Source organism: Symphodus melops, assembly GCF_947650265.1.
Source record: "Symphodus melops genome assembly, chromosome: 23".
Lineage (NCBI taxonomy): Eukaryota > Metazoa > Chordata > Actinopteri > Labriformes > Labridae > Symphodus > Symphodus melops.
In genome coordinates, this window is record NC_136713.1 from 7785539 (window position 1) to 7810542 (window position 25004).

At 40.3% G+C, this 25004-nt stretch overlaps 4 protein-coding genes across 8 annotated transcripts; 2 read left to right on the forward strand and 2 right to left on the reverse strand.

Annotated features, from left to right (window-relative positions):
* Positions 1 to 165: 165 nt before the first annotated feature.
* Positions 166 to 1437, reverse strand: sap18 (Sin3A-associated protein). Its single transcript, XM_079336552.1, has 4 exons — positions 1227 to 1437; positions 749 to 858; positions 535 to 657; positions 166 to 434 (listed from the first exon to the last, which is right to left on the reverse strand). The coding sequence occupies exons 1-4, from the start codon at positions 1296 to 1298 to the stop codon at positions 278 to 280; spliced, it is 462 nt and encodes a 153-aa protein (XP_079192678.1). The 5' UTR covers positions 1299 to 1437; the 3' UTR covers positions 166 to 277.
* Positions 1438 to 2954: 1517 nt separating this feature from the next.
* Positions 2955 to 5921, forward strand: LOC306819005 (gap junction beta-6 protein-like). 5 transcript variants are annotated; one of them, XM_079336756.1, is made up of 7 exons: positions 2955 to 3128; positions 3217 to 3276; positions 3901 to 4072; positions 4298 to 4450; positions 4812 to 4960; positions 5035 to 5241; positions 5417 to 5921. In XM_079336756.1, exons 3-7 carry the CDS (start codon positions 3902 to 3904, stop codon positions 5493 to 5495), a joined length of 759 nt encoding a protein of 252 aa, XP_079192882.1. In that variant the 5' UTR covers positions 2955 to 3128; positions 3217 to 3276; position 3901; the 3' UTR covers positions 5496 to 5921. The 5 variants fall into 5 exon arrangements, with proteins under 5 accessions (XP_079192882.1, XP_079192881.1, XP_079192884.1 ...); XM_079336755.1 differs by lacking the exon at positions 2955 to 3128 and having other exon boundaries at positions 3194 to 3276; XM_079336758.1 differs by lacking the exon at positions 2955 to 3128 and having other exon boundaries at positions 3194 to 3276; positions 5035 to 5247; positions 5417 to 5500.
* Positions 5922 to 7051: 1130 nt separating this feature from the next.
* Positions 7052 to 13295, forward strand: LOC306818643 (gap junction alpha-3 protein-like). The gene is made up of 5 exons (XM_079336325.1): positions 7052 to 7182; positions 9754 to 9815; positions 10218 to 10306; positions 10596 to 11155; positions 12362 to 13295. The coding sequence occupies exons 3-5, from the start codon at positions 10238 to 10240 to the stop codon at positions 13218 to 13220; spliced, it is 1488 nt and encodes a 495-aa protein (XP_079192451.1). The 5' UTR covers positions 7052 to 7182; positions 9754 to 9815; positions 10218 to 10237; the 3' UTR covers positions 13221 to 13295.
* Positions 13296 to 19304: 6009 nt separating this feature from the next.
* hpxb (hemopexin b) lies at positions 19305 to 22502 on the reverse strand. The gene is made up of 8 exons (XM_079336233.1): positions 22358 to 22502; positions 22036 to 22193; positions 21780 to 21933; positions 21092 to 21304; positions 20911 to 21003; positions 20097 to 20227; positions 19850 to 19997; positions 19305 to 19690 (listed from the first exon to the last, which is right to left on the reverse strand). The coding sequence occupies exons 1-8, from the start codon at positions 22434 to 22436 to the stop codon at positions 19464 to 19466; spliced, it is 1203 nt and encodes a 400-aa protein (XP_079192359.1). The 5' UTR covers positions 22437 to 22502; the 3' UTR covers positions 19305 to 19463.
* Between the last annotated feature and the right edge of the window lie 2502 nt (positions 22503 to 25004).

Consider the following 25004-nt stretch of genomic DNA (forward strand, 5'->3'; position numbering starts at 1 on the left):
TCTACTACTAAAACTTGAAATATTTATCTCAAAGCTTGTTGAATTAGTGGCTTCACATCATTGTCACTGAAAATGTCTACCCTGAATACATAAGGTTGTATGGATCAGAAACATAAAAATGAAGTTGCAATGTTGCCTTGTGTCATAAAGAAAGGAGAAGAAACATTGAGAAAAAAACAACTTTATTACATGTTACATTAAAAAAAAAAATCAGAGCTGGTTCAAGGGAAGAACAAAAAGAAACGACGGCTGATGTGAGTTGAATGTGTGTGTGTGTTTAAAACGGCCTCATGCGCGGGCCGAGAGGTGGGACTCTGTTGGGCGGCGTGATCGCTATGTCCAGATAGTCTCCGATCTGGAAGCGCTGAGACTGCAGAGTCATGGAATCATCCGTGCCTTTCCGTCCTGATATTGTGTTGCCGAGATCTCGGAGCCTTAAAAAAAAAAAAAAAAAAAAGGACAGAAGAGGCACGTTAAATATAAAGTGATCAGGAATTCTTCCGACTGTGTATTGTTGCAGCGTGTGATACTAACCTGTAGACTTTCCCTCGGAGGTCTGGGTAGACGATGGAAAAATGGAAGTGGGTCCCCTTTTTCCGGGCTTCTGGATACACTTCCTTCACCAGGCTGGTAAGCTCCTTCAGGGTCGCGTCCATCCTGACAAAAAAACAGAGTCATACACTTAATCTCAAATGTACATCTCAAATCAAAGAGTTAAACCAGACGGCTGGATGGTGAACGGTCTCACCATGTGTATATTTGCAGCTCACTGGAGGGAACATTGCCGCGGGCAAATTCATCCGGTCTGTGATGTCGGCCACAGTTGGTGGTAAATACTCGCAGCAGAAGGGGGCAGGTCTGCAGACAAATACACATTGAACACAAAAGGGTTAGACAAGTCAAAAAGCACAACCATACACTTGTGTATTCAAAGACACGTTTAAACGTTTTATTTTCCGAGCATTCACTGCCCTCAAGTGGACACACCGGCGAACTACAACTCGTCAGGAGGGAAATAAATAAAAGATAGCATTTGCGAGCTTTGCGTGAATACACTGAAACATAACTTACAAACGACCTGTTTTACGACTGATTTCCTCCTGTCCACGAAGAAATTACAACGTAATTTTATTTTATAAAAATGTGAAATGTATCGATAGCCGTAGTTAGCATGTTAGCACGCAGCAGACTGTTAGCCTGTTAGCTCAGGCTGCAGCAGGTTTCACCTTCTCTCGGTCGATGGGCTTCTCCGGCTCTCTCTTGATTTCTTCTTGTGTGATCCGTGATTCAAGGGCCATCGTTATTTTTCACCGATTCTTATATATTTTTTAATCCACCGTGCTCGGCCCTTGTGTTTTTTTCTTTTGCTCGCTGCAGCAGACGGCAGACACGGGCAGTATGGAGGCTTCTTCCGTTTCTGGGTTTCTTTAAGCGAAGTGTTTGCGGAGTCGTTGTCGCCCTCTGGTGTTTCGGAGGGAGATTGCATGCTTCGTTTTCAACTGTGCAAATTATGCAATGTAAAAATATTTTTTTCTAAAGATTGACAGCGTTACACTTCAGATCCAAAATTGAATTTTACATTTATACCCCTGATGTCTAAATTCAAACACTTACTTTGATTCACATTTTATTTCCTAAATGTTTAAATGGACCCGAGCTTGTATAGTGCTTAAAGCGCAAATGAAGCAGAGGGAGAAATTCAGGGTTAAGTGTCTTGCCCAAGGACACATCGTCATGCGACTGCAGGGGCTTGGGATCGAACCCTTGACTTTCCGGTTCAGAAACTTTGACTGTACTTGCTTGATTGCAATGACCACTCTTGAGATGTTCACATACTTTTTTTTTTTTTTGCATTTTAGAAGCTCTCACATTGCTGTACAGACTGGAGCTTGGCTGATCCTGGATCAGTCAGCCAAGTCCACCTACTGAACTGAGACCTGCTATTCAGTCACATGCTGCTCTCCCCCTCACTCATTACACTGTGTGTGTGTGTGTGTGTGTGTGTGTGTGTGTGTGTAGATGTCCGGGTTACATACAGTATATGTGAGTGTGTGGACGTGTGTGTATCCTGACACTGGTCCCCTCTGTTCTCCTGCGAGCTGTCTGATCAGGAGCTACTCCAACAATCAGCTCTATTTCACTTCTCTCGCTCTCTTTCTCTCTTCCTCCCTACTCATTCAACAGCTTGCAACCATCCGCCAGCCTTTCTGTTTCTTTTTTTTTTTTTTTTTTTTTTCTGGCCCAGTTCTGACTGACGGATCACACAGTGGCCCTTTGAGTCGTGTCCTGACACTGATATCCATTCATTGATATGCATCAGGAATAAGAGTTGCTGTTATTCCCCTAATGACTCCCATTAGAATCACTGACGCCTTCTCTGTCTCCGCTCTGGATGTTTTCCTGCCCTTCCACATCATTTCTGCTCACGTCAATTCAAATGCTTGTTTTATTGTTTTTCGACAAACATCTTTGTGGAAGTAAAAGCCCAAGAACATTATTAAAAACCACCATTTCATCAATTTGTCCAACTTGATGTCACACTGTAGGTCACGCAGAATCTGTTCTAGTTTGTGTGTATGACATGAGGAAGTTGGTTCTTTGTTCCCACACTTGAACAAACAGTGAAGGAAAACTCATCGGTTCGAGTCATTGGCAGCACACAGAGCTGCTCTGTCTCGCAGGCTGACTGCTGCCAAGGGATGTTCTGGCTCTGAAAAGTCACTTTGACTCTACACCTGTGTTCTGTTACAGTCACAAACACACACACACACACACACACACACACACCCCTTTTCACAACGTTGCAACCTTGTTCCATCATCCCCTGACTTCCACCTTGCATGAGCATCCTGCACAAACACCACACGGCACGATTAGAAGTTTTTTGTTGAAAGAGAAACTGTGTATAAAAATCATCGAAGTCATTTCACTTTTCTTTTCTCCTTCAACAGTCAGCCAATGTCTGGATTTGCCTCTTTCTAAAAACAAAACAAAAACAGCAACAACATACAGTACAAGTGTTGCATTTTATCCTGAAAAACCCTCACAGGAAGTAGTCTCACAGTCATATGATGCGCTTGACGCTGAGGCGCATCTTTGGTTTCATGCAAAGGAAGCAGGCGCTGCAGGTTTGTGCTTTGAGTACTTGAGATCCAGATTGCCCTCATGTGTGCACCATGTTGACGACGTGATGCTCAACTGTTTGTTTGCTTTTAGAAGATGGAAAGAAACACGTGGAACAGTTTCCTGCAAACAACCTGACTCTCAAGAAACAAGGTGAGGGAAACACTTTTAGATTTGTGATTTAAAAAACAAAGCACAACCTACACACTGAAAGGTCTTTTTTGAAAAGAAATATTTCAAAATAAAAGCCTATGTTGACGCCATTCGTTGACTTTTCACCTTTTCTGGAAGCTTTTTGGCACATGACTGTATGTCTCATAAAAGATGAGATTTGATATATATGTAAAAGGTGTCATTTTAATAATCAGTAGATCAATACATCTATGATTTAGTTTGAATGGCGAGGCTAATTGAGGACTGTAGTAGTGTGGGTGTGTACAGTGTGGGTTCAGTTCAGTGCAGTCCACAGTGGGCGGCGAGGTTCACTAGTTCACATGAATTTTGGCGCTGGGCCATCTCTCCTCCTCGTCCTCCACCTCTTCACTTTCATTCCTTTTTCATCCTTTTTTTCTCCTCAAACTTCTCTTTTGTTTCATCGCCGCTCTCACCGCTGCTTTCATCTCCGTCCTGCCTCTGCCCTCATCTCAGTGTCCCCATCTGATGTGATCCACTCCAACTTGGTACAAAACGCAAACAACTTGTGAGGTTTTTTTTTCTTCTTTTTTTTTCTTCTGGTGACTCCTTTCATTGATGATATTCCTCTCGTTGTCTCCTCAGGATGTCTTGGCCCGCTCTGTACACTCAGTTAGTGGGTGCAAACCGGCACTCCACCAGCCTGGGGAAGATCTGGCTCTCGGTGCTTTTTATTTTCCGCGTCATGGTGCTGGTCGTCGCTGCTGAGAGCGTCTGGGGGGACGAGCAATCGGATTTCACCTGCAACACACTCCAGGTACAGTATGGCACCCCATCAGTGATGTCATCACCTCTACAACAAATCAACGCTTGTGTCTTACTCAGGACTCTGATATATGACACACATGGATAGAGCTGATAGTTTCTGTTTCCCCCACATATCGCTCAAACTCTTGTATGGGAACATTCATAATCAGAGTTCGCACAGTCTGGATTTGTGAAACATCTTTCACAGCAGTGTTCCCATGCGTCTGTCTCTCAGCCCGGCTGTGAAAACGTCTGCTACGACCAGTTCTTCCCCGTCTCCCACATCCGTCTTTGGTGTCTTCAGCTTCTCTTCGTCTCCACGCCGACGCTTTTGGTTGCGATGTATGTGGCCTACAGGAACCACAGAGACAAGAAGAGGCTCCTACAGGTGTGTGTGTGTGTGTGTGTGTGTGTGTGTGTGTGTGCTGTTTGAATTTTTATCCCATCAGTGTTTGAGAGAAACCTGACGTTGCATGTATTAGATTTTTTTGTTCCTGACGTCTCGCTTGTCAAATCTGGTCTTTTCATGTAGGTGATGTTCTTTGTGTCTTCTTCCTTCTCTCGTTTGGTCTTCTCCTTTCTTGTCGTTGTGTTGTCCCTTCTCCTCGAATCTTGTCATATTTGACTTTGGGTTTTTGTTTTTTTACTCCTCTTTTTCTATCTCATCGTGTCTCTCTTGTTTTCTGCCTCGTCTTGTTTTTGTTTTTTTTCCTTGTTTATTTAATCGTAAGTCATGCTATATGTGACAGGGTTCGGGGAGAGCGGGTTTTCTCGGAAACAAAGGCCAGGCGGAGGAATTGGAGACCCTGAAGAGACGGAGACTCCCGATTGCTGGTGCCCTCTGGTGGACATACGCCTGTAGCCTCGTCTTCAGGCTGCTGTTCGAAGGAGGCTTCATGTAAGTTATTCTATTTTGATCGCCGGTTCGTCCACCAGACTCCTGCCGATGAACACGTGCGCTTGTCTCTCCAGGTACGCCTTGTACGTCGTGTACGACGGTTTCCACATGCCACGTCTCGTTCAGTGTGATCAATGGCCGTGTCCTAACCTGGTGGACTGTTTCATCTCTCGCCCCACTGAGAAAACTATCTTTACTGTTTTTATGGCCACAGCCTCGTCCATCTGCATGGTCCTAAACATGGCTGAACTCGCCTATATCGTCGCCAAGGCTGTCACTAGGTAGAGGTAATAATCAGTCAGACAGTCAGGTGATTAATCGACTGATTGGTTTGTCAGTTTTCCTTTTTTTTTAATTTTTTTAATTTTGACCAATATTACAGTAATATTTCTGTATATCACATTGTGATGAGTCTCTTATCAGCTCCTACGAAATGTGCCCTCTCCTTTTTTTCAGGAGTCTCAGAGGTCAAACGAGCCGAAGATCCAACAGAGAGAGGACGCAGAATACGACAAACCAGAAGTTGCTCGTCTGAACTTGACAAAGCAGCAACAAGGTGGATGTTATGCGTGCAACAGACATTTTGAAAGACTTGAAACACTCACGAGCTGCATTCAAGTGGTCCACATGTGAAAAGTACAAATTGTAATGTGACTGTGTAAATACAACTGAACATTTTCTATGATGCCCTGGGTGTTTAAGAGCAAAAGGGTGGAGAGGATGGGATCACTCAAAAACGGAGATTGACAGGAAGTCGTCTGAGATTCTCAATTTTTAGTTTTTAGTTTGTTTTTTACTGGAGCAGAAAATAAGAAAATAAGTGTGAGGACTCACAAGCTTATTCACACGGGTTCCTTGAATTTCATGTCACTGTATATAAGTGCACTAACCTTATAAATAAAATCTTTCCTTACACGTAAGTTTAGTAATCTAATGTGTGAAACTCTGGCGACATCTGCTGGGAACGACCGGTGAAGTCTGGAGGTCCTCCCTCCCCTCCTCTGAGGGACGGGGAAAAAAAGCCAACAAAACAACAAGCTGCCATTATAAACCTGTTGTTCATAAAATATATTTCTGCAAATTTAAACATATAAAATCCGGTAACACTTTAAGGTCACAATATGCCCCATATTAGCATCCTAACTAGTGGCTTACTGGCTGCTTAATTATAAATATTAACGCTTGTTAGTCCCGATTGTGGCGGCTTAAGATTGTAAAGTGCCGCAGAGACTCAGTGGGTATTCCCAAATTCAAAGTCCAAATATGTTTGTAGATTTATGAAACAAAAAATGGAAATAAATGTATTTTTAAACAAAAGGTCAAAAGATGATGATGATAATGGTGATTGTAAGATAATTAGCAGAAACAATATGGAACCCATACAAGGACCAAAATATGATCAATAACAACTAAGGTGAAAAAAAACCCCCAAAAACACACACACACACACACATTATGGCTCCTACAGTCCCTTATTCTAGATCACTACAGTCAACATGATTGGCCATTATCTAGAAGTCCGCCCCCTCTTTTTGCTTATTGATAATCAGTCATGGAAGTTGTTGAACATGAATTATGATCTTAATATGCGTTGCTTAGTTTGGCTCTTACAGAGTAGGCGATAAGCAAATCATTAATGGTGAACATTGTGACCTTCATGTAAAATAGAATTTATCTTTTAATTGTTCCTAGTATTTAGTCTTATACAATTCATAAAGTTATTTCATGTTGTGAAAAGTCAGAAATTGTTTTAAACTGGGTCTGTGCCAATAATAATAATTTAAAAAAAGCCCCTGCCCTATACAAAGACATACACACGCACGCGCGTGCATGCACTCACATACCTCCCCCCACCAACACCCCCCTCGTGCGCCCCATTCACGGGGACACCAATGTGTGACAGTGGCGGATGGCCTTGGCCACGCGGGACGCAGCCGCTGCGCTTCGCCTTCGTGGGACAGGATCCACACGCGCCCCTTTTTTAAAGACTAGACTTGCCTAACGTCTTTTTTTTTTTTTTTTTTTTTTTTTTTTTTTAACTCTCTCTCCCTCTCTCTCTCTGTTACTGCAATTATCACTCTGTGTGTCTCTCCCCCCTCCTCCTCTCCAACTAACCTCACCTACGTTTTTGGTTTGGACGCCTGGAGCGCACCCGTGCGTTAAAGAAAGAAGGAAGAAGTGGGGGAAGAAGCGCGCTGCCGGGGGGGAGACGTGTTCCAGAGGTGAGCGGTAAACAGGTGGATGCTGGAGTGATGGTGTTGGCTGAAGTGGGAGGGAAGAGGAGGGATTATCATCCTTCCACCTGCTGGATTATCGCTACCTCTCATGCTGCGTTCACTTCCCTGTGGGAAAGAAGGCAGACAGGAAGCCACTAATTGGCCATCTCATGAATTTGTTGACGATAGTTGTTGGGTCAAAATGAGCAGAACATTTGAAGGACAGCAAAGCTAAGATGAACTACTTTTTGACATCAGAATTACTATTTTAATGAGAACATTCAAATGATCAAATGTCCCACAGTATAAAATGATATTCATATTTGGTCTCCCCATTGCCAGTCTGACCTTTCTCTGGACTAATGCGTAAAAACGATTGTCATGCATTATTAATAGCTGAATTGAAGTTCGTAATTGAAAAAAAACTAGGCTTAATGTCTCAATTAAAATATGTTCATTTCAATATGAATGCCGTTTATTCAATCACCTTTCACTAAGGGTGATTTAATGGTTGGAGGAGCATAATATTTTTAGACTTGTACATTACCTGGTAAGGCATTCCAATTCATATTTTGTTAAATCCATTTGTGTTGATACTGATTCTTTGTATTGCTGCCTCAAAGTAATAGAGATAAATAAAGTGCAGATGACATTATGTCATGTTTTTCACTAAATAGACTGGCAGTCAAGTCGAATTGACCATGCATGAAATCACATCGATGGATGACATGTGGCTGTTTTTTTCCCCCAGCTTTAGAGGAAACAATGTCAGGTTTTCTGCTTGTTGTAGTATTTAGGTTTGGTTAATGACAGTATGTTGATTGGAGAACTAAATTCAATTGGAAAAATCTTTTGTGATTATAGATTGAAGTTGCTGTGGTTGGAATGAACATTTTCTTATTCCCTTTTTAATTCTTTTATAACCCCCCCCCCCAAAAAAAAATGAAAAAAAATGAAAAAAAGAAAAGAGCTTGGGCACTTGGTTACATAAACTGGGGAATCTTTATCTTTAACTTTTGCAAACATTTAGCAACTTATTTACCTTTTTTTGTGTTCTCTTTTTTGTCCATTACAAATTCTGAACGTAAGACACCTGTACAAGCCATTTTGCACCGTTGTATCTCACAAAGCAGATACATGATGTGTTGTTACCAAATTTCCTGCATAATATTTTTATTCATTTTAAGGCTTTTTATGCACAAATTCAGTACATTTTCCATGCACAATACCCCTGTGCACTTAATGACCCTTAGCTGATATGACATTATGATCTTACAAATCTACTCTCCTTTTGTTGCTGCTTCTGAGTTGTCGTAGCCATTGACCATTTTTAATCTAACAGAGGTTAATGTGGCTGGTTTATGGATGTGCATCGAAACAAACGACTTGGATCACAAACAGAAATGTTTCTCTTGCAAACACTGCCACTGTCTGCGTATCTTACAAAGGTTTTCAGGGTGCAAACGGCAGGCCAAGAGTTAACTGTTTGGGCCGCTGAAGTACAAAGACCTCTGATCCATCAAAAGCACACTGCCAGCCAGGACATTGTCCATCTAGCAGCTTCTCTATTGTCTGTTCTGACAGATGGTATTTCATCACGTCAACACATCATGTAAATGTACACATGCCGTTGTGAGTATATCAGTCGACAGTAACAGAAACGTGTGCATTCGTTGATGTTGTTTTCTCTTCATTTGAACTAAGTGAACACGTTACTGTTGCTGTTTTAGTTTAACAAAGATGTTTGTTATTATGTGTGAAGTTGGCCTTTGAGAGTTGTATGACATCACTCGTGGCAATGTAATGAACTCAACTTTATTATGAGTATCATGTCTCCTTTATGGACTGCTTATTTACTCCTTGGGAGGATAAGACATATAGTGGTTTCAGGTTACCCTTTGCTAGAGGCAGTAAAACGTTGTCGCTTCACATTGGAGGCTCACGTATACAGCAGTAGTGTATTATACTGTTATTGTGGGTGTGTGTATGCGTTTGCGCGTGCATGTGTACATATCAGTCGATCCCGAGCAAACATTTGCCCTCCTCAGCATTCCTGTGATTTGATGAGTCCGGCATTCAACCAGGACTGCTTGTTATCCGCTCAGTCACTTCCCACAGATGTCCAGCCATTGTCCACAAGCCGTCCAGCTCTGTCGGACATGCACACAAATACAAACAAACGTTTGCATTTTCTGCAGGCCAATTAATGTAGTGATGAATTTGGTTTTAAAAATGATGATTTATGAGAAACAAACACAAGTTACATCATGTATGCAGTGAAGTTAACGTTATGTAACAAACATACGCCCGCTGGCTTTTTCTTAAACACTGAAAAAACTCTAAACCTTACCATACTGTTTAATTGTAAAGACCACAGGACCCATAGTAGATCCTTGCGGAACACCTTTTGTAAAGTGGTAAAATCTCTGGTGGGTGTTTCCAGATTTGACGGCTGAAATCTCCCAAACAGTGGAAGGAGTTTTAACGGGTTGAATGACTCAAATGAGAATCTTTTGTGCATTCTGTTTGAAATTTAAAAAAAAAAGCTAACAAGAACATTTTATCTCTTCTATGCAGATCTTGTTTTTCTTCTGCTCTCTGGTCGATGGATTTATCACTGACGATACAACAATATTTTAGTAAGTCTGTTTTTCTTTTTCATGAATATTTCAATCTGGTTGTTTCCTCTTGGAATCATGATACCAGAAGCTGCATTATATGTTTTTGTCAAGAGGTAAACATCAAACAAAGCTTGATTGAGAAAGAGCATGAAATATGAACCTCCTTGGATGGACTACAGAAGCCTTTCAAAGGAGAGATGACCTTTTATCAAGTCCAGTTGCTTTTTTTTTGTCAAGCCTTGAAACACATGCCTTGTGATTTTGAACAAGTAGCAGTTAAGCTCTATGTCTAAGTCCTCCATACGTTCAAAATCTGTTTATCTATTCTCTCTGTTTATCTGAAACTGAAGAACATCTGCTTTGGTCTTTATCTCCTCCTCCTTCTTGTCTTTTCACCCAGACTCTCTTTTCCTTTTCCAGGTTAGAATATCAAGTGAAGCATGGGTGACTGGAGCTTTCTGGGGCGGCTGCTGGAGAATGCTCAAGAACACTCCACTGTGATTGGAAAGGTGATTCATTGACAATCGATTCATTAGATGTGTGTAAAAGTAGGAGGCTACATTAAATTGACCTCCTTCTTCTCAACAAATCCTTTAATCCTTAAATGGCCACCATTTGAGTTTTTTCCCCAATGGCTTGTTCTCCTTCACATTTTGAGCTCTTAAACACCAGAAACAAGTCAACAGATCTGATTGAGTTGCATGGATTCGCCGTGCATAATCAAATGTAACAGACTTATGAAGTAAGCTGAGACATGTGCTCTGATTGTTGCTTCTTGTGTCCTTCCTCTTCCATCAGGTTTGGCTTACTGTCCTCTTCATCTTCCGCATCTTGGTGCTGGGCGCAGCAGCTGAGGAGGTCTGGGGCGACGAGCAGTCCGACTTCACTTGTAACACGCAGCAGCCCGGTTGCGAGAACGTCTGCTACGACGAGGCCTTCCCTATATCCCACATCCGCTTCTGGGTGCTGCAGATTATCTTTGTCTCCACGCCCACCCTCATCTACCTGGGCCATGTGCTGCACATTGTTCGCATGGAGGAGAAGAGGAGGGAGAGAGAGGATGAGGTCAGGAAGGCCGGGCGACACCAGGAGGACCACGACCCTCACTATCACAACGGAGTGGGTGATGTCGGAGGAGGCGGAGGAAAGAAGGAGAAGCCCCCGATACGTGATGAGCATGGGAAGATCAGGATCCGAGGGGCATTATTGAGGACCTACATCTTCAACATTATCTTCAAGACTCTGTTTGAGGTGGGCTTTATCCTGGGACAGTACTTCCTCTATGGTTTCCATCTGAGGCCACTCTATAAATGTGGTCGTTGGCCCTGCCCCAATACTGTGGACTGCTTCATCTCCAGGTTAGACAGTAGGATTTTATTCTGATTTTGTTCTTCTCGTCATACTTATTATTTTTATGCTTTTTAAATTTGCAATGCAAGTTCAGATTTTCCAAAATCTATTGCATGTTTATATTACTTAAGATTAATGCTTGAATTGACCACTTGCAAAGCCCAATCCCCCCTATCTATTTTTTTTTTTTAATATATATATATAATGATTTTGTATTTCTGCAAGATTCTTTGTCCCACATGGTAACATCTGCTTGTCCTGCAACACAGGACAGAAACGTTTTTTTAAAATAAAGTGCTGTTCCCACTTTGACAGCTTCAATTAACAATGCCATTCTGCAGAAAGAGCAAATATGGAGAGTGCAGCCTCAGCGTGGTTCTGTTTTTGCATAAAGATTCTTAATGTATGGTATGCCTACCTTTTACTACTTAGGTTTGATGAGGTTTAGCAAGAAAGAGCATTGGAGCTGGCTGCAGCGATTGCTGTGAGTAAGTAGAGACAGGCTCTGACGTCCTGATGCCAAATGCCTCTTATAGAGTTGGCTTCTGTTGGGGTAGACAGCAGGAGGGTGGCATTCCAGTACCAGGGTTTCATGTAGAGCTATGGAAACCCGTATTGTATATTCTGTAAAGTAAGTAACTCTGCTTTATGGGATATGGTAGCAGATGTTGTTAATGTTGGAAATAGATAAATCAGACACAATACTGTCCAGGACTGCAGGAATTGTTTACTGTTTGGAAGTCTCTGGTCAAGGTGGCAAAGGGAAATGTAAAAGTAATGGCTTCTCGTGCTTTTGATGAGGTTGTAGAAAGACAAAGAATCTCTTTGAGGGTTTTAAAGTCAAGAGTGATTGGTTGGTTTCCCTAAACGTAACGATGCAGCAAACACTACCTTGTGAGGATTGATGCTCCCAAGAAAGTATGTTATTCTTCTAGATGAGATTGAATGCTTAAAGCCTGCTCTGACTTTTAAGGAAATTTAAAGTGTGACAGGCTTCCTTCTCTTTATCACAGTTGCTATTATAGCAGATAGGGGAAAGGTTTGGGGAATGGTCAATTTATACACTGTAACCAGGAGTAAAACCAAGACATTGTCAAAGATTGTTTAAAAAGTATGCTTTATTTTCTTTTGTTGTACCTTTTCTGATACACACACATGTACACATGTGGATTTACTGCTTGTCATTGGTGACTAAAACCTTTCTTTTGTCACAGGCCCACTGAAAAGACAATCTTCATCATCTTCATGCTGGTTGTTGCCTGTGTCTCTCTGGTCCTGAACCTCCTGGAGATCTACCACCTGGGCTGGAAGAAAGTCAAGCAAGGGGTCACCAACGAGTTTGTACCTGACCGCGAGTCACTGCTGCTGGGTGCAAATAAGGCAGGAGACGCTGACACGATTCCCGTGCAGAGTTCCGCTTCAGTGCTGGAGTGTTTGCCAGTGTATGCCAGTGTGAATGTTGTTAGGGTTGGAGATGCTGAGGAAGGAGCCTATGGTCCAACAGATGGCTCCAATGCAGCGAGCTCCTCAGACCCGAACACCAACTCCTTACCTGCCAGACTCAAGATAGAGGGCTCAGGGTCCTACCCAGATGAGTACCTATTGGAGGCCACGCCCACTTCTTTTTATCATAATGGAGACAAAGTGAGTGTTGGGAGTCATGAGCAGGCGAATGATCAGAATTGGAGCAACATGGAACGAGAGCTCCAGAGTCTGGATGGAAAATACTCCCCTCCATCCTTCCCGCCCCCTCTTCCCTCCCCTCCCACCTCTGCCTCCTCCTCTCCTCAGGAGGAGACGTTCCCGTCACTTCCACCTGGAGAACAACACTCCATGTTTCCCACACTCCCTCTTCGTACCCCTCTTTCTTCCCTCTCACCAGAGGAGGCGCCGAGCGATCAGGAAAATAATGTCGCAACCGCACCTTGTACGGTTCCACACGATGAGTTCCTCGTGGTTACCAGAGCGGAGATGCATCAGCCCCCTGCTGCTCCAGTGACGGACATCCGGAAGCCGAGTCGGGCCAACAAGAGCAGCGGTGTCAGAGCTCGCCCAGATGACCTGGCAGTGTAGCTAAAACACACACTCTCACACATTTACACAAACGTGCATTGATACACTTTTTTCACATATGCACAAAAGTTAGAAAACACACACACACACACACACACACACACACACACACACAAGCATGTTCTCCAGTAAGGGCCACATCCCTGAAGGACGGAGGTCCAAAACATGCTCGCATGTACATTCAGCTTGAGGTTGCAGCTTATATCAGAATTCTTAACAAGAACAGAGGTAGGGTTAGGAAGAGTTTGGCCAGACAATTACCGCATTATGAAATCTACTTTTTCCGTATTGCAGTCATTTGCTGTAGATAACAGACAGTTGTTTTTAATGCAACTCTGATCCATAAAATAATTAGGTCCAATGGACATGCTTTGGCAAAGAAGGAAGCCTTGTATTTCTCACTGACTTGTTATTGTGCTAAACTAAGTTAGCAAGGCTATAGCCAGGTAAATCAGAGACACTTTCCCTGGCTTGCATTAGTCACTTATTACCACATCAGGTTCAGCTGGTATCTTATGGGTCTCATTTGGAAATGTCAGAAGCCGCAATGGTCAGGCTGAAATTATCTGAACTCCATGCATAAGCCTAAGTGGCAATCATGAATGGTGCTGCAAAGCTAGGAGATAGCTATGTTTCATATAGTGCTCTTAATCTTTTTTATCTTAATCCTGGCAGAAAATGTGAATTAGAATCTTTATTTTTATGTTTTTATCACTACTACACGCTACATTTTCTTAGCGAATATTTCCAATATGGCTGCCAGAGAGTAAGTTACAACATGGGTGCCAATTACTGTTCTGGCCATACTCTTTCTTTCTTTTTTTTCAAAAGTTGAACAGGAAAGATACGCTGTCCTTTGAACTTAGATCACACACACACACACACACACACACACACACACACACACACACACACACACACACACACACACACACACACACACACACACTTATCTTAGGTGTATATAACCAGCATAAATACACACAAAGACAGATGAGAGTGGTGAAGATGATGATAATGGTGATGATGATGATGATGATGATGATGATTGGACTAACTTTTAGGTTTTGAAGCATAGAAGCGATACTATATTCTTTTTTTTAATTATTTCTCTTTTAATTCTTTGCTGGGAGACATCTAAGGAAAGGTTTGCACTTTTTTTTCTCGTGACATTATAATCGAGCTTAAAGGTCCGTTATGTTGTGTTAAACCTGTTCGTCTGTGCGTACTGAATTCATCCAGCCTGTAGTTCCAATGAAGAGAGAGACATTAGGACGAAGCAGAGGACGAGAGGAGAGCTATAAAGCAGTCCCACCCTGAGACATAGTCCTCAGGCTCCCCAGGCTGTGTGTGTTTAAAAACCTTAATCTTGTATCATTGTTTACAAAATGACATCTCTGCAGTTACATCTAGGTTAGCGTATAAATATGTACATATACAATGACAGGATGTTAAACAGAACTACATACATTAACTACAATTTGCAAAACAAAAAGTGACACAAAACATTATCGCTGATATTTGGCCAAAGATAACTATGCAAAAAGTCCAAAGTCAGAGGCGTTTGAACTACTTAAAAAAGGATCTCAAACAGCTTTTGAAGAAGTTCTTGATCCAATACTTTTACACTTTGCAGACTTACTGAGAAAACAAACCAGTACATCACTTTTCTGACGCTTGTGTTTGCAGTGTGTTACAGAACTGTTGAGTTACTCCAAGCTGATACATATGAGAAGACTCTATAGTTTTTTTTTAGATTAGCTGTAGGTGATACTGTAGCTTGTAGATTTTTTTTAGAGAAAAGGAGAGACATATATGAGAATTTTAAAATTGTTGAAATGTATATTTCTGTCAAGTCCAAAACTAAAATCCCACATAGACTGTTTTTTTCTGTATTTGTCTTTAACTCCTGCCAAAAAAAAGAAAAAACAAGTTTAGATTCAGCAACTTCCCAACAGTAATCAAATAAAATGATGCACGTCTTATTCATCACTCAGGAAAAAAAAAAAACGTGCCTAAATAGCAAGTCAACAACAGAGATTTACCAGTTGAATAGAAGAGGGGTTGGCTCTTCTTAAATACTTGAAAAATACAAGTGCCTAAAACAGCATTTCAATACCACAACCAGAATAACCAAATGAAAGTACGTTTGATACAACAATCAATATGCAAGATCCATTCACATACATGCATGAAACCATCTCACACAGAGTTCCTTTGTTTTGTATATTTGTTACACTCTGATCGGGTGATAATCCAGGGCAATGTTGAGAGTTCAGGTAATTGGCTCATTACTGAGGGCCTCAATCAGTGCTTGAAGGTACGATTTGCTGCTTGAAACAATCATACTGGAGGTCCTGTTAAGTTGCATGAATGGCAACTGGAAACTTTTTACCGGGCCAAATAATAAATCATTTTTTGGCGACCTAAGTAGGCTAGAACAAATAGCTGAGGTTACAATATAAATAGCTAACATCATAGATCATTTATCGCACATTAGCCTCCAGTATTCGTCATCAATACAGTATTAATCACATATCACATAATCATATAAAAAACTGGGGTGTTTTGGTGCATAGTGTTTGCATATGCAAACTGCTTAGTACGATGTATACAGCAGGGCATTTTGTAACTGACCATGAAATGATAAAAAGAAATAAAAATGTACTTGATTTACAATTTCAAGCCATTTTCTAGAGGCCGGAAAAATTCGAGCGAGCGAGCTGTGACCCCTCTGTTTTCTTGTCTTTATGCTTATTTAGGCTAATTAGCTTTAGCTTAGTCTGTCACTGCTATGAAAGGCGTTTTAGCACGATAAAAAACATCATATTTCCAACACTGCTCATTGTAATGGACAGTCAGCTTAATCTCAACACATCAACTTTTTAATCTTCTTGACAGTATTTATTGTTTGATTCACTTTAATTAGAAAGTGCTTTCGGACAAAATTTACATTTTATTGTAGTTCCTATAACTGTGATGTGATGCTAAGTATGGATAAAAGATTTGGGATTCAAACTCTAATGGATTTAGATTTACTGGAGACCTTAGTTTCGGGTTTGCAGGAGATTAGGCAAGATTGTCAATGCTATGTCAGGGTGTGTTTTTGGTACTTGGAAAAAAAAGTATAAAATCCAAATGATCATGACTGAAAAGGATTCTTTATACATAGGTTTACAAACCATATTACAAAGGGGACAAATAAGGAGCAATTATTGGCAATAGGCACATTGCTTTTGTGGTAAGTCTCATGATAGGATATGTTTCAGAGAGTTGAATGTTTACATGTCTCGAGTCAAATAAATGTGCCAATGAATAGTGTCAGCACAATATAGCAACTGAAGCGCTTAATCTACTTTGAAAGAACAGCTGTGATGAATTAAATGTTATTGAAGATACTTATCAAACTCGGAGATATTTGTGCTAAAGATATCACAACACAATGGTGCATGATTTTTTGAGTTTTGCTTGGGAAGCTTACGCCCAATCATAACAAATACGATTCCAACCGCATCAGCGTCGTGACACAACCTGTTTAGGAATCTTGGAAAAGCAAGTCCCACAGAAAAATACTTCATTTTGGACTTTGTCACAAGATATTGTCAGAACAAGATTTCAGTCGTGACTGAGGTTAAACTGTTTCTCATAACCTTATTGTTCTAAAGGGTTCTTAGTACATTTGAAATGTAGAGAAAGATTTGCACATTTGGTTAGTTATAGACCACTGTTATGAGGATAGGAAAATATTAGATATTAGATATTATATATAGAAGAAAAGATTACCTTGGGCGAGGAATATTAACATATTTTTGTTTATTTATGGAAACAACACTAGAAAATTAGACTTGGAATGGACAATAAATTAATCCTTAGTGATTGTTCTTTTTTGTCCTGGTTATGGGTTAAGAGACGTTTGGTAAATCCAGCTTTTTTTCCAAAACGGATGTGCCTTAAAACCAAATGGATAGAAAACAGATGTTGTATGACGGGATTTTAATGGCGCTCCTTCCAGCAAGAACACAGACTCCCCTATCAGTCCCGTTGTAAAAAGACTGTCTTTGAAGAGAAGTGCCTTGCGTCTGAATGTTTTGTTATAGAACATGTTGATGTAAATGTTAATTTACCTCAAATGTTAACAGAACTGTAACTGAATAAACTTTTTGTACCATACCTGTATTATATCATGGTAAGCCTTTTCTTTTCTCTTCCCTTTTTTATCCAGTTGGGATCCAGACATCTAAATAATTTTACTACGATGCGGCATGCAAAGGATCATAAAGTCTGTGTCAATGACGGTTAAAGTTAAGAAGCTGGCCATCCAGGGTCTAAAAATCCTTCAGGCATTCTTCAAGTTTTGTTTACAGAATGTTTTGTCTTCATAAACAAGAAAGGTTTCTGAATTTTATTACCAACAGGAAGCACAAAAATTAAATCGAAGTGGCACCAGTTTTGAACCCTGAGGAACACCATGACTAAATTTGGTATTGACCAGCTTTATCTTTAAATAATACAATCTTATAAGTTAAAATTGTATTTAAAAAGGCCAGCTTAGTACTAACAAAGTTGGAACCATTTTATTTTGGATGAGTTTGGCTATATCAGGGTTTTGTTTTGAATATGCCTAAGTTACATATACTAATGACTTTTGGATAAGCTCACTAACCCTCAATCTTTTTATACCAACAGGAAAAAGTCTTTTATTTTAAACAAGAAAAACATTAGAATTTGAATTTTTTTAAATTTTACTATTATTTCAGTTTCCCTTATTAATGTTACTTTAATATTCTGTGGCTTCATGTGTTTGTCCGTGTTTGTGTGCATCCGTGTGTGTGCAGGTGCCTGTGTAATGAAAACCATTTGTTGTGTGTATATCAACTGGTGTTTCAAAGTGTACAAATGTCTGTACGTTTATGTCCACGTGGCCTCGCCCATTAAGCTGTGCTGAGGCCAGCGCTTCCTTTATGCTTGCTGTAAATCCCAGGGATTGTGGCTGAACAAAAACCTCTCCAGGGAGTGAAAAGGCCTTGAATGACTGCTAATGCCATCCCGACCTCTGGACTGCAGGCTGCCGGGTACGTGCCTGTATGGTCCAATATGTTAATAACTACTTCATGTTTATACTGTATAAACATGAAGTAAAAAAATGTTACCAATCAACCATTTATTTTACACAGCTTACCAATCTATGCATGTTTATATGTATAGAGCTGATTTATGACAAATATCTCAAAATACTTCACAAAAAGAGTCTCAAGACTCAGACAGAGGGTTTATGTGTTACTTACTAACAAACTAATTTACACATTTAAAGGAACTGAAATAATGTTACAGTAACAGCCCTATTTGTCTTGTAGGGTAAAAATATTGGACTATATACTTTGCTGTGTGCATCAAGGAATATTATGTTTTATTCAGACATCTATGGATTTCTGTTGTTTGCACCTGGACAAATATTTAGTTTAAGTGGCTTTACGTTTCTGCTGCCGAGGCTGCAACTCGTTGCTAGAAATCATTAGGAACTCAACACAGGTGCAGAGAAGCAGCTGCTTTTTTTTCAGTTGTTGTAAATGGGCAGAGTTTGGGGTTCACAGTACAAAAGTCTCCAGCAAGCTCTCCTTTTTTTAAAAAGAGCAATCCTTCTGCATTTCTTTCTGCTTGTATTGCTCTGTTTTTAAGATGCTGCAACAAAAAAACAGAAGAAAATACTTCACGAGTTCAACAGATAACAGACTGGAACGCTGCAGAGTATACACACACATCGAGTAAACTCACGTTTTCTAAAGAGTTCAACCAAACTGTGTCCCTTCGGTGAAACTGTCCTATGAGCCTGCAAACACTGTTAGTTGTTGACACATCCAATATTTTTATGTCTTTTAACTCAGCTGTTTCATGTCATAGTGAAACACATGAATTTGTACAGTAGGACCTCTTGTGGCCAGACTCTGACATGACAAACTTTCTACTGGAGTTTATTTATTAAAGTCATCTGAAACAGTTAAACCTCTGCAAACATGCAACCAAAGAAATAGCTTTGGAAATCCATTAGATTGTTTTCAATGAACACAATACATTTCACTCAAGATCTTAAGTTTTCCACTTTATTATGTTAACCAAGTCAAGCATCATAGTGTTTGGATTTATTTAAACAGCCTGGATCATTGTAAGCATCAATACAACGACAAGCTCGCTTGGTTTTCTTTGGGTTTGATGTTTGATTTGTAAGCGTTCTTTCATCGCTGATCCCTAATCCTGACATCCCATAATTTCTGAGGTAATATTCAGAGGCCTGAGGGGTAATAGGGACGGAGTCAGCATTTGAACGTTCGGAAAATGGAGATACTTGGAGCCCATGAACAACACAATTCCCTGTGAACCACAATGACCAGCATCAACGTTGTTCAGTCCTATGTTCATTTCAGAAATCACGTTCCTCGGCGTGGTGGTTAATGTGATGGAAAGCATATTTTCTCCTGTTGGAAGATGTGTGTTAAAATGTTAATCAAACAATAACATTTTTGCTTTCGATGTAAACTTTTCCGATCAAGCCATATTTCAAGAGTGATAATATTTCAATAAGTTTTTACCCAAAATCTGCAACAACAAGACACACAGGCAGTCAACAAACTGACCTTGAATTATGTGAACGATGTCTTCATTGGGACAGGAAAATGCAGCGTCCACGTGTCCATCAACGTTGAGCTCATCCTTCAGAGTTTTAGGGTAACCGTCGATCAGGGTGTTTTCAGCTCCTTCTTTATAGATGAAAACCTGATCATCCTGTATGCATTCAGAAGCACATGAGGGATGTTCTTTCAAACTTTTCCAAAAAAAAAAAAAGGTTTCCGTTACAAAGCGAGACACATTTTTATCGATTACCTTAATCATGTAAATTTTGTCAGTGTAGGAAAACGCAGCATCGACCCCGCTGGTCATTTCCCTCCAGGTTCTGGTGATGGGGAAAGCGTGGAGGCCGTCCCGGCGGGAGTCAAGACGCATGAAGTTTGACCCTGCGCACATAAAACCGTGGATTTCGTGAACGTTTACGGTAGGATAACTGATTAAAAGACACATAGCATGAAAGTTATTCACAAAGTTTCTTTGCCCTTAAAAGAGCTCCTAAGATGTAAACGTGTTCGGAGGAGTGAGGAAGACTTTTAACAGGATGAAGAGTTTCTCAAGCTGAGAAGAAAATATATACATTTGTATTAAACATGACATACATTTTTGACTCATAGTTGGGCTGAACAGACGTTCAGATGATTTGTGCATCCAATCACTGATTAAGGCCCTCTACAAGTGAGCATGGGATTTCAAGCATCTTGTAAGCTAAATACTTTAAAAGTATGTCTTAAAAATGATCACACAGATGCTAATTCCATATTGTTTATGCTTACAAAATGTCGGACTAGATTCTAGGTTTGACTTTTTTTCTCTCTTTTTTTTTATTATCATCACAGCTCCTGAAAACATGTCATCCCGAGGAAGGGGGTCAACCACGTCTCCTCACTCAGGTAAAAGTTTTCTGTTCCTCGCTCAGAGTTGCTCTGACAATGTCGCTGACTCCTTGCTGGGATTTTTTAAGCTAAATTTGGAGCTCTCAAATGAGGCTGGCTGCAAAAGCCCAGAGGTCACATCCTCGTGTGATCAAAAAAGCCTGTTTTTACACATCCGTACTTTGATTTGACTTTACCTGCAAAGTAATATGATTTTCCGGTGTCATCAGAAGTAATAGCATCCACTTTGACATCACTGCATTTAAGGGCTTTTGAACCATCTCCATGACCTGCAGAGAAAATGCATGTTCACGTATTTCGGTTTCCTCGGAACACAGTAACACATAACTCGGTTTTTTTAATTATTTGTAAACCCACCAAAGTTTGGGCACCTCATGAAGTAATTGCGGGCATCCTTAGGGTAGGAACCGTTCACTTCTCCGGTTAGCGGGTGGAATCTGGTGAAGTGGTGTCCATGGAAACAGTAGTAGTGCTCCAGCCAGCGGAAAGCAGAGGTACAGACGGGCAGGTGGGGCCACGTCTTTGGTTTCACTGTCTTTGTGTCGATATCATACGTATACACATCGTGCCCTAAGGAGATAAATTCTTTTATTTGAGTTGCCAGCCATCGCTACTAAGTCACATGAAATGCAAAATATTCTCTACTTGTGTTTCCATTTATCCTTTTAAAAGCACTAAGTTTGACCTCATTTACAATGACATCAAGACACAAACAAGCATTCAAAAGATGATTCTCAGTTAAAACAACTGCATACTGTGGTGAAGTAGCTTTGAGATCATTGCCTAGACCTATCCAGGAGAAACAACAGTGTCTCTCTTAAGAAAAACCTAAAGCCTAATACCTAAAAGCATCTTAAAAATATGAACAAATCCCTCCACTAGGGGGCAGTATTACATCGGAATATTGACACAACACGCTGTTGTTGATGTCAATTCTCAAAAGTCAACAAACCTCTCTTCTACAAATTGTGCTACTTTCTTTTTTATGATGTAAAACGTGATTTTAAAACTTGAAGCCTGAAAGGTCATTTACATGCCAACGCACCTTTGAAGAACAGGACTGAGTCAGATCTACACTCTCCTTTAGGACACTCCACAGCAGCATCCAGGTGAGAGGGGACACCTGGGAAATCGTCTTGCATCTGTTTTGGATACCCGTCCTCCAGAGTGTGGTTAAAATAACTGAAGACTTTATCATCCTGGAGATTACACCAGAAAAAAGGGAAATATTGGCACTGTGTCGCTATCAGAATTTCTAGTGGAACTGCACCCCAAAAAAACAAAACAATTTTGGATCATACCAGGAAGAAATAGATGTGATCGTGGTCGCCTGCGTTGTCGGGGTTGTGCATACGGAAGGCTGCATCGACGTGGCCGATGTGATGGATGTCATCGAGCTCCCTAAAGGACTCATTGGAGAGCTGAGCTGGGCCATGGAAACCTTTCCACAAGTGGCTACCTGAAGGGCAAAGGTCAGAAGGATCTCATTGCACTTCATGTATTAGCAGTTTCATCAGCTTTAGAAGTTAGAAATTAGCTTTGTTATTTGATCTACAGCCTTGAAAGTAAATAATCTTGATATGTCATTGTAAAAATACAATGAAATAAAAAACAGCGCCACACCTTTGAAGAAGAAAGTCATTCCATTCTCATCTGGAGTGATGGCATCAAACTCAAGACCTTCACAGCGATCAGGGAGCATGGCATTGACCTCTTCTTTTAAGAGATAGAAACATCGAGGTGAGAAAACATGTGTACGTGTGAATGAAGGATAGTAGTCGTGTATGATTTGGTGATTTTTGTGCAGAAGAAAGTTTTAAAAAGTCACCTGTGGCTGCATCGTGTGGGGGGCTGTGTGGTATATAAAAAAAAAGGCTTGTTATTTGTATGTTCAGGGGTCGGCACACCTCTGAAGTAATATAGGATTGCACTCATGTATTTATTCAATTGATCCAACTGCTGAACTTTGTGAGCTAGCAAATAAAGTTATGAAACCCCTTCACAGTGACATGCTCATTTTTTTTTCGACAGTTCAAAATTAGAGGAGTAGCAGACATTTGCAGAGAATAGTTAAAGGCTTAAAGAGACAATAATAATTCTCTAATTTTAATGAAAAACATTTTTGATGAAAACAAAGTTCAAATAAAAAATATGCCAAAGATAAGATTGAAGCCCTCATGGAAACAAGAACTCACAGGGTTGTTACTATATATTGGTTTAAATAGATATATCTGGTTAATTTTGCAATGCTAAATTTAACAGCACATCCTTATAATTGGCTAGATTTGAGAACAAAGACCCCAAAAGGAAACTTAAAACCAAAGTTTTAATTAAGTTTGTTCATATTTCCTTCACATAACTTCTATTTGGACTTTAACTTTTTTTGTTGAAAAGTTCTCGCTAAATCTCAAAACAAGCACATAATCTCAAAATTGACCATACATGGACTATCAAGAACAGCACTTATTTAACTTAATGTACCTTAAAAAAAAAAAAAATCCTAAAAAGGACGTCATACTCACAGAGGTGCTCCATTAGTCAGTGTGAGTACAAAGCACAGGAACAGGGTTCTGGTGAGCAGCTCCATGCTGTGCAGTCGTGATGAGATCCTTGTGAAGTGGAGCCGAGTTTAGCAGTGCAGGAGCGGACCCTGTGCTCTTTATACTGAAATGTGTGTGTGGGTGGACAAGATTGAGCTGTGTGTTTGTTTGGACTAACCACATGTTGAAATTTTGGATATTACAAAACCAGCTCAATCGTGATCATTTACAAGAATATTGTACAACAAACTTATTGAAGTCTTTGTTTTCCATTAATGTCAATATTATGTGCAAGATGTCTTTAATATTGAATGCATTTTCCCAAGAGCACACAACTTTAATAAAGCTGTTTCAATATTTGAACATTTGAATAAAAGTTAAAAAGGTAAACATTGGCTTCACCGTTGGTGGTTTTCAAGTGTATTCTATTTGATTAATTAGATGTGACCCATTTCTTTCTATTGCTGATAAAAAAAAAACATGTTGAGTAAGTCAGTCAGTGTCCGATGTTCCACTTTTCTATTTTGTTGAGTTTTCTGGAAACATAGATGATTTGGGGAACGTGTAGAAACAGTACATCAGAAAAAATACAAGTTAATGAACATCCTTTGACGTTGGGGGTTGATGTGTGGCAATGTGGTGGCTCAAGAAAAAAAAACACAAGATTGCAACATGAGATTTGAATCCAGTTTTAATCATCTGAATCAAGGACATGATAACAAATACAAACCAGTAAGCCTCTTCTAGTCTAAAGTCAACTTTAAGTTTCAGTTCTGCAGATTGATTGATTATTGATTTAATAAAATGATCTTGATACCGATATTGATATTATTCGGGTACACAGCATGATGAGCCAGAAATCATAGCTGTATATTATTTTAAAGGATACATGCATGGAGAATGACTTTAATGCACTACATATACTGAATAAATGTGATTCAGAAATAAAATACTCATGTTCTACACGTCTTGGCTCAACTAATTATCACACTGAAAAGTAACAAAATATGATTATAATCTTGGGATTCATTTAATTTGATCTAATCTATTAAAACAGATAGGAGCGAGGCGCAGTTAGCGTGTGCGCCCCATGTCGGGAGGCTATAATCCTCCAAGCAGGCGGTTTTCCAATCCGACATGTGGCTCCTTTCCTGCAAGTCACCCCCCCTTCTCTACCTAATTTACGACTCTGTCTAATCTCTACATTAAAGGCACATAAAACCCCCCAAAAAATCTTAGAAGAAAAAAAACCCAGATAGGAGGTAGAGGCGTATTCTTAACTCATGAAAGTCCATTGTATATTTCAGAGATATTTATTGCCTGCTGTTACAGATTTCTTCATAGGTGATAAAAATTAAAATTCACTTGATTTGTTTTCATGCCTTAGTTGTCCTCCGTGGTTCTCTTGTAGCGGTAGATCTTGACGCAGTGATTCATGCTGTCTGACACGACCATGTGACCATCAGGAAGAAGTGCCAGACCTCTTGGGCTACTCAGATTATCGTTAACCAAAGGCCAGCCAACTCCTTTGGATGGGTAGAGAAGAACACGATGGTGCTGTTTGCCCCAGTCTGCCACCAAGACATCCCCATCGCCATCAATGCAGAGACCCCAGGGACATGTCAAGACAGGCCCCAGGCCAGAGCAGACCCCAAGGATTCGAATAGTGTTCCATCCAGGCTCCAGGACTCGAATGCATGGCACACGCCCAGTCTCATTTCCTCGCTCAG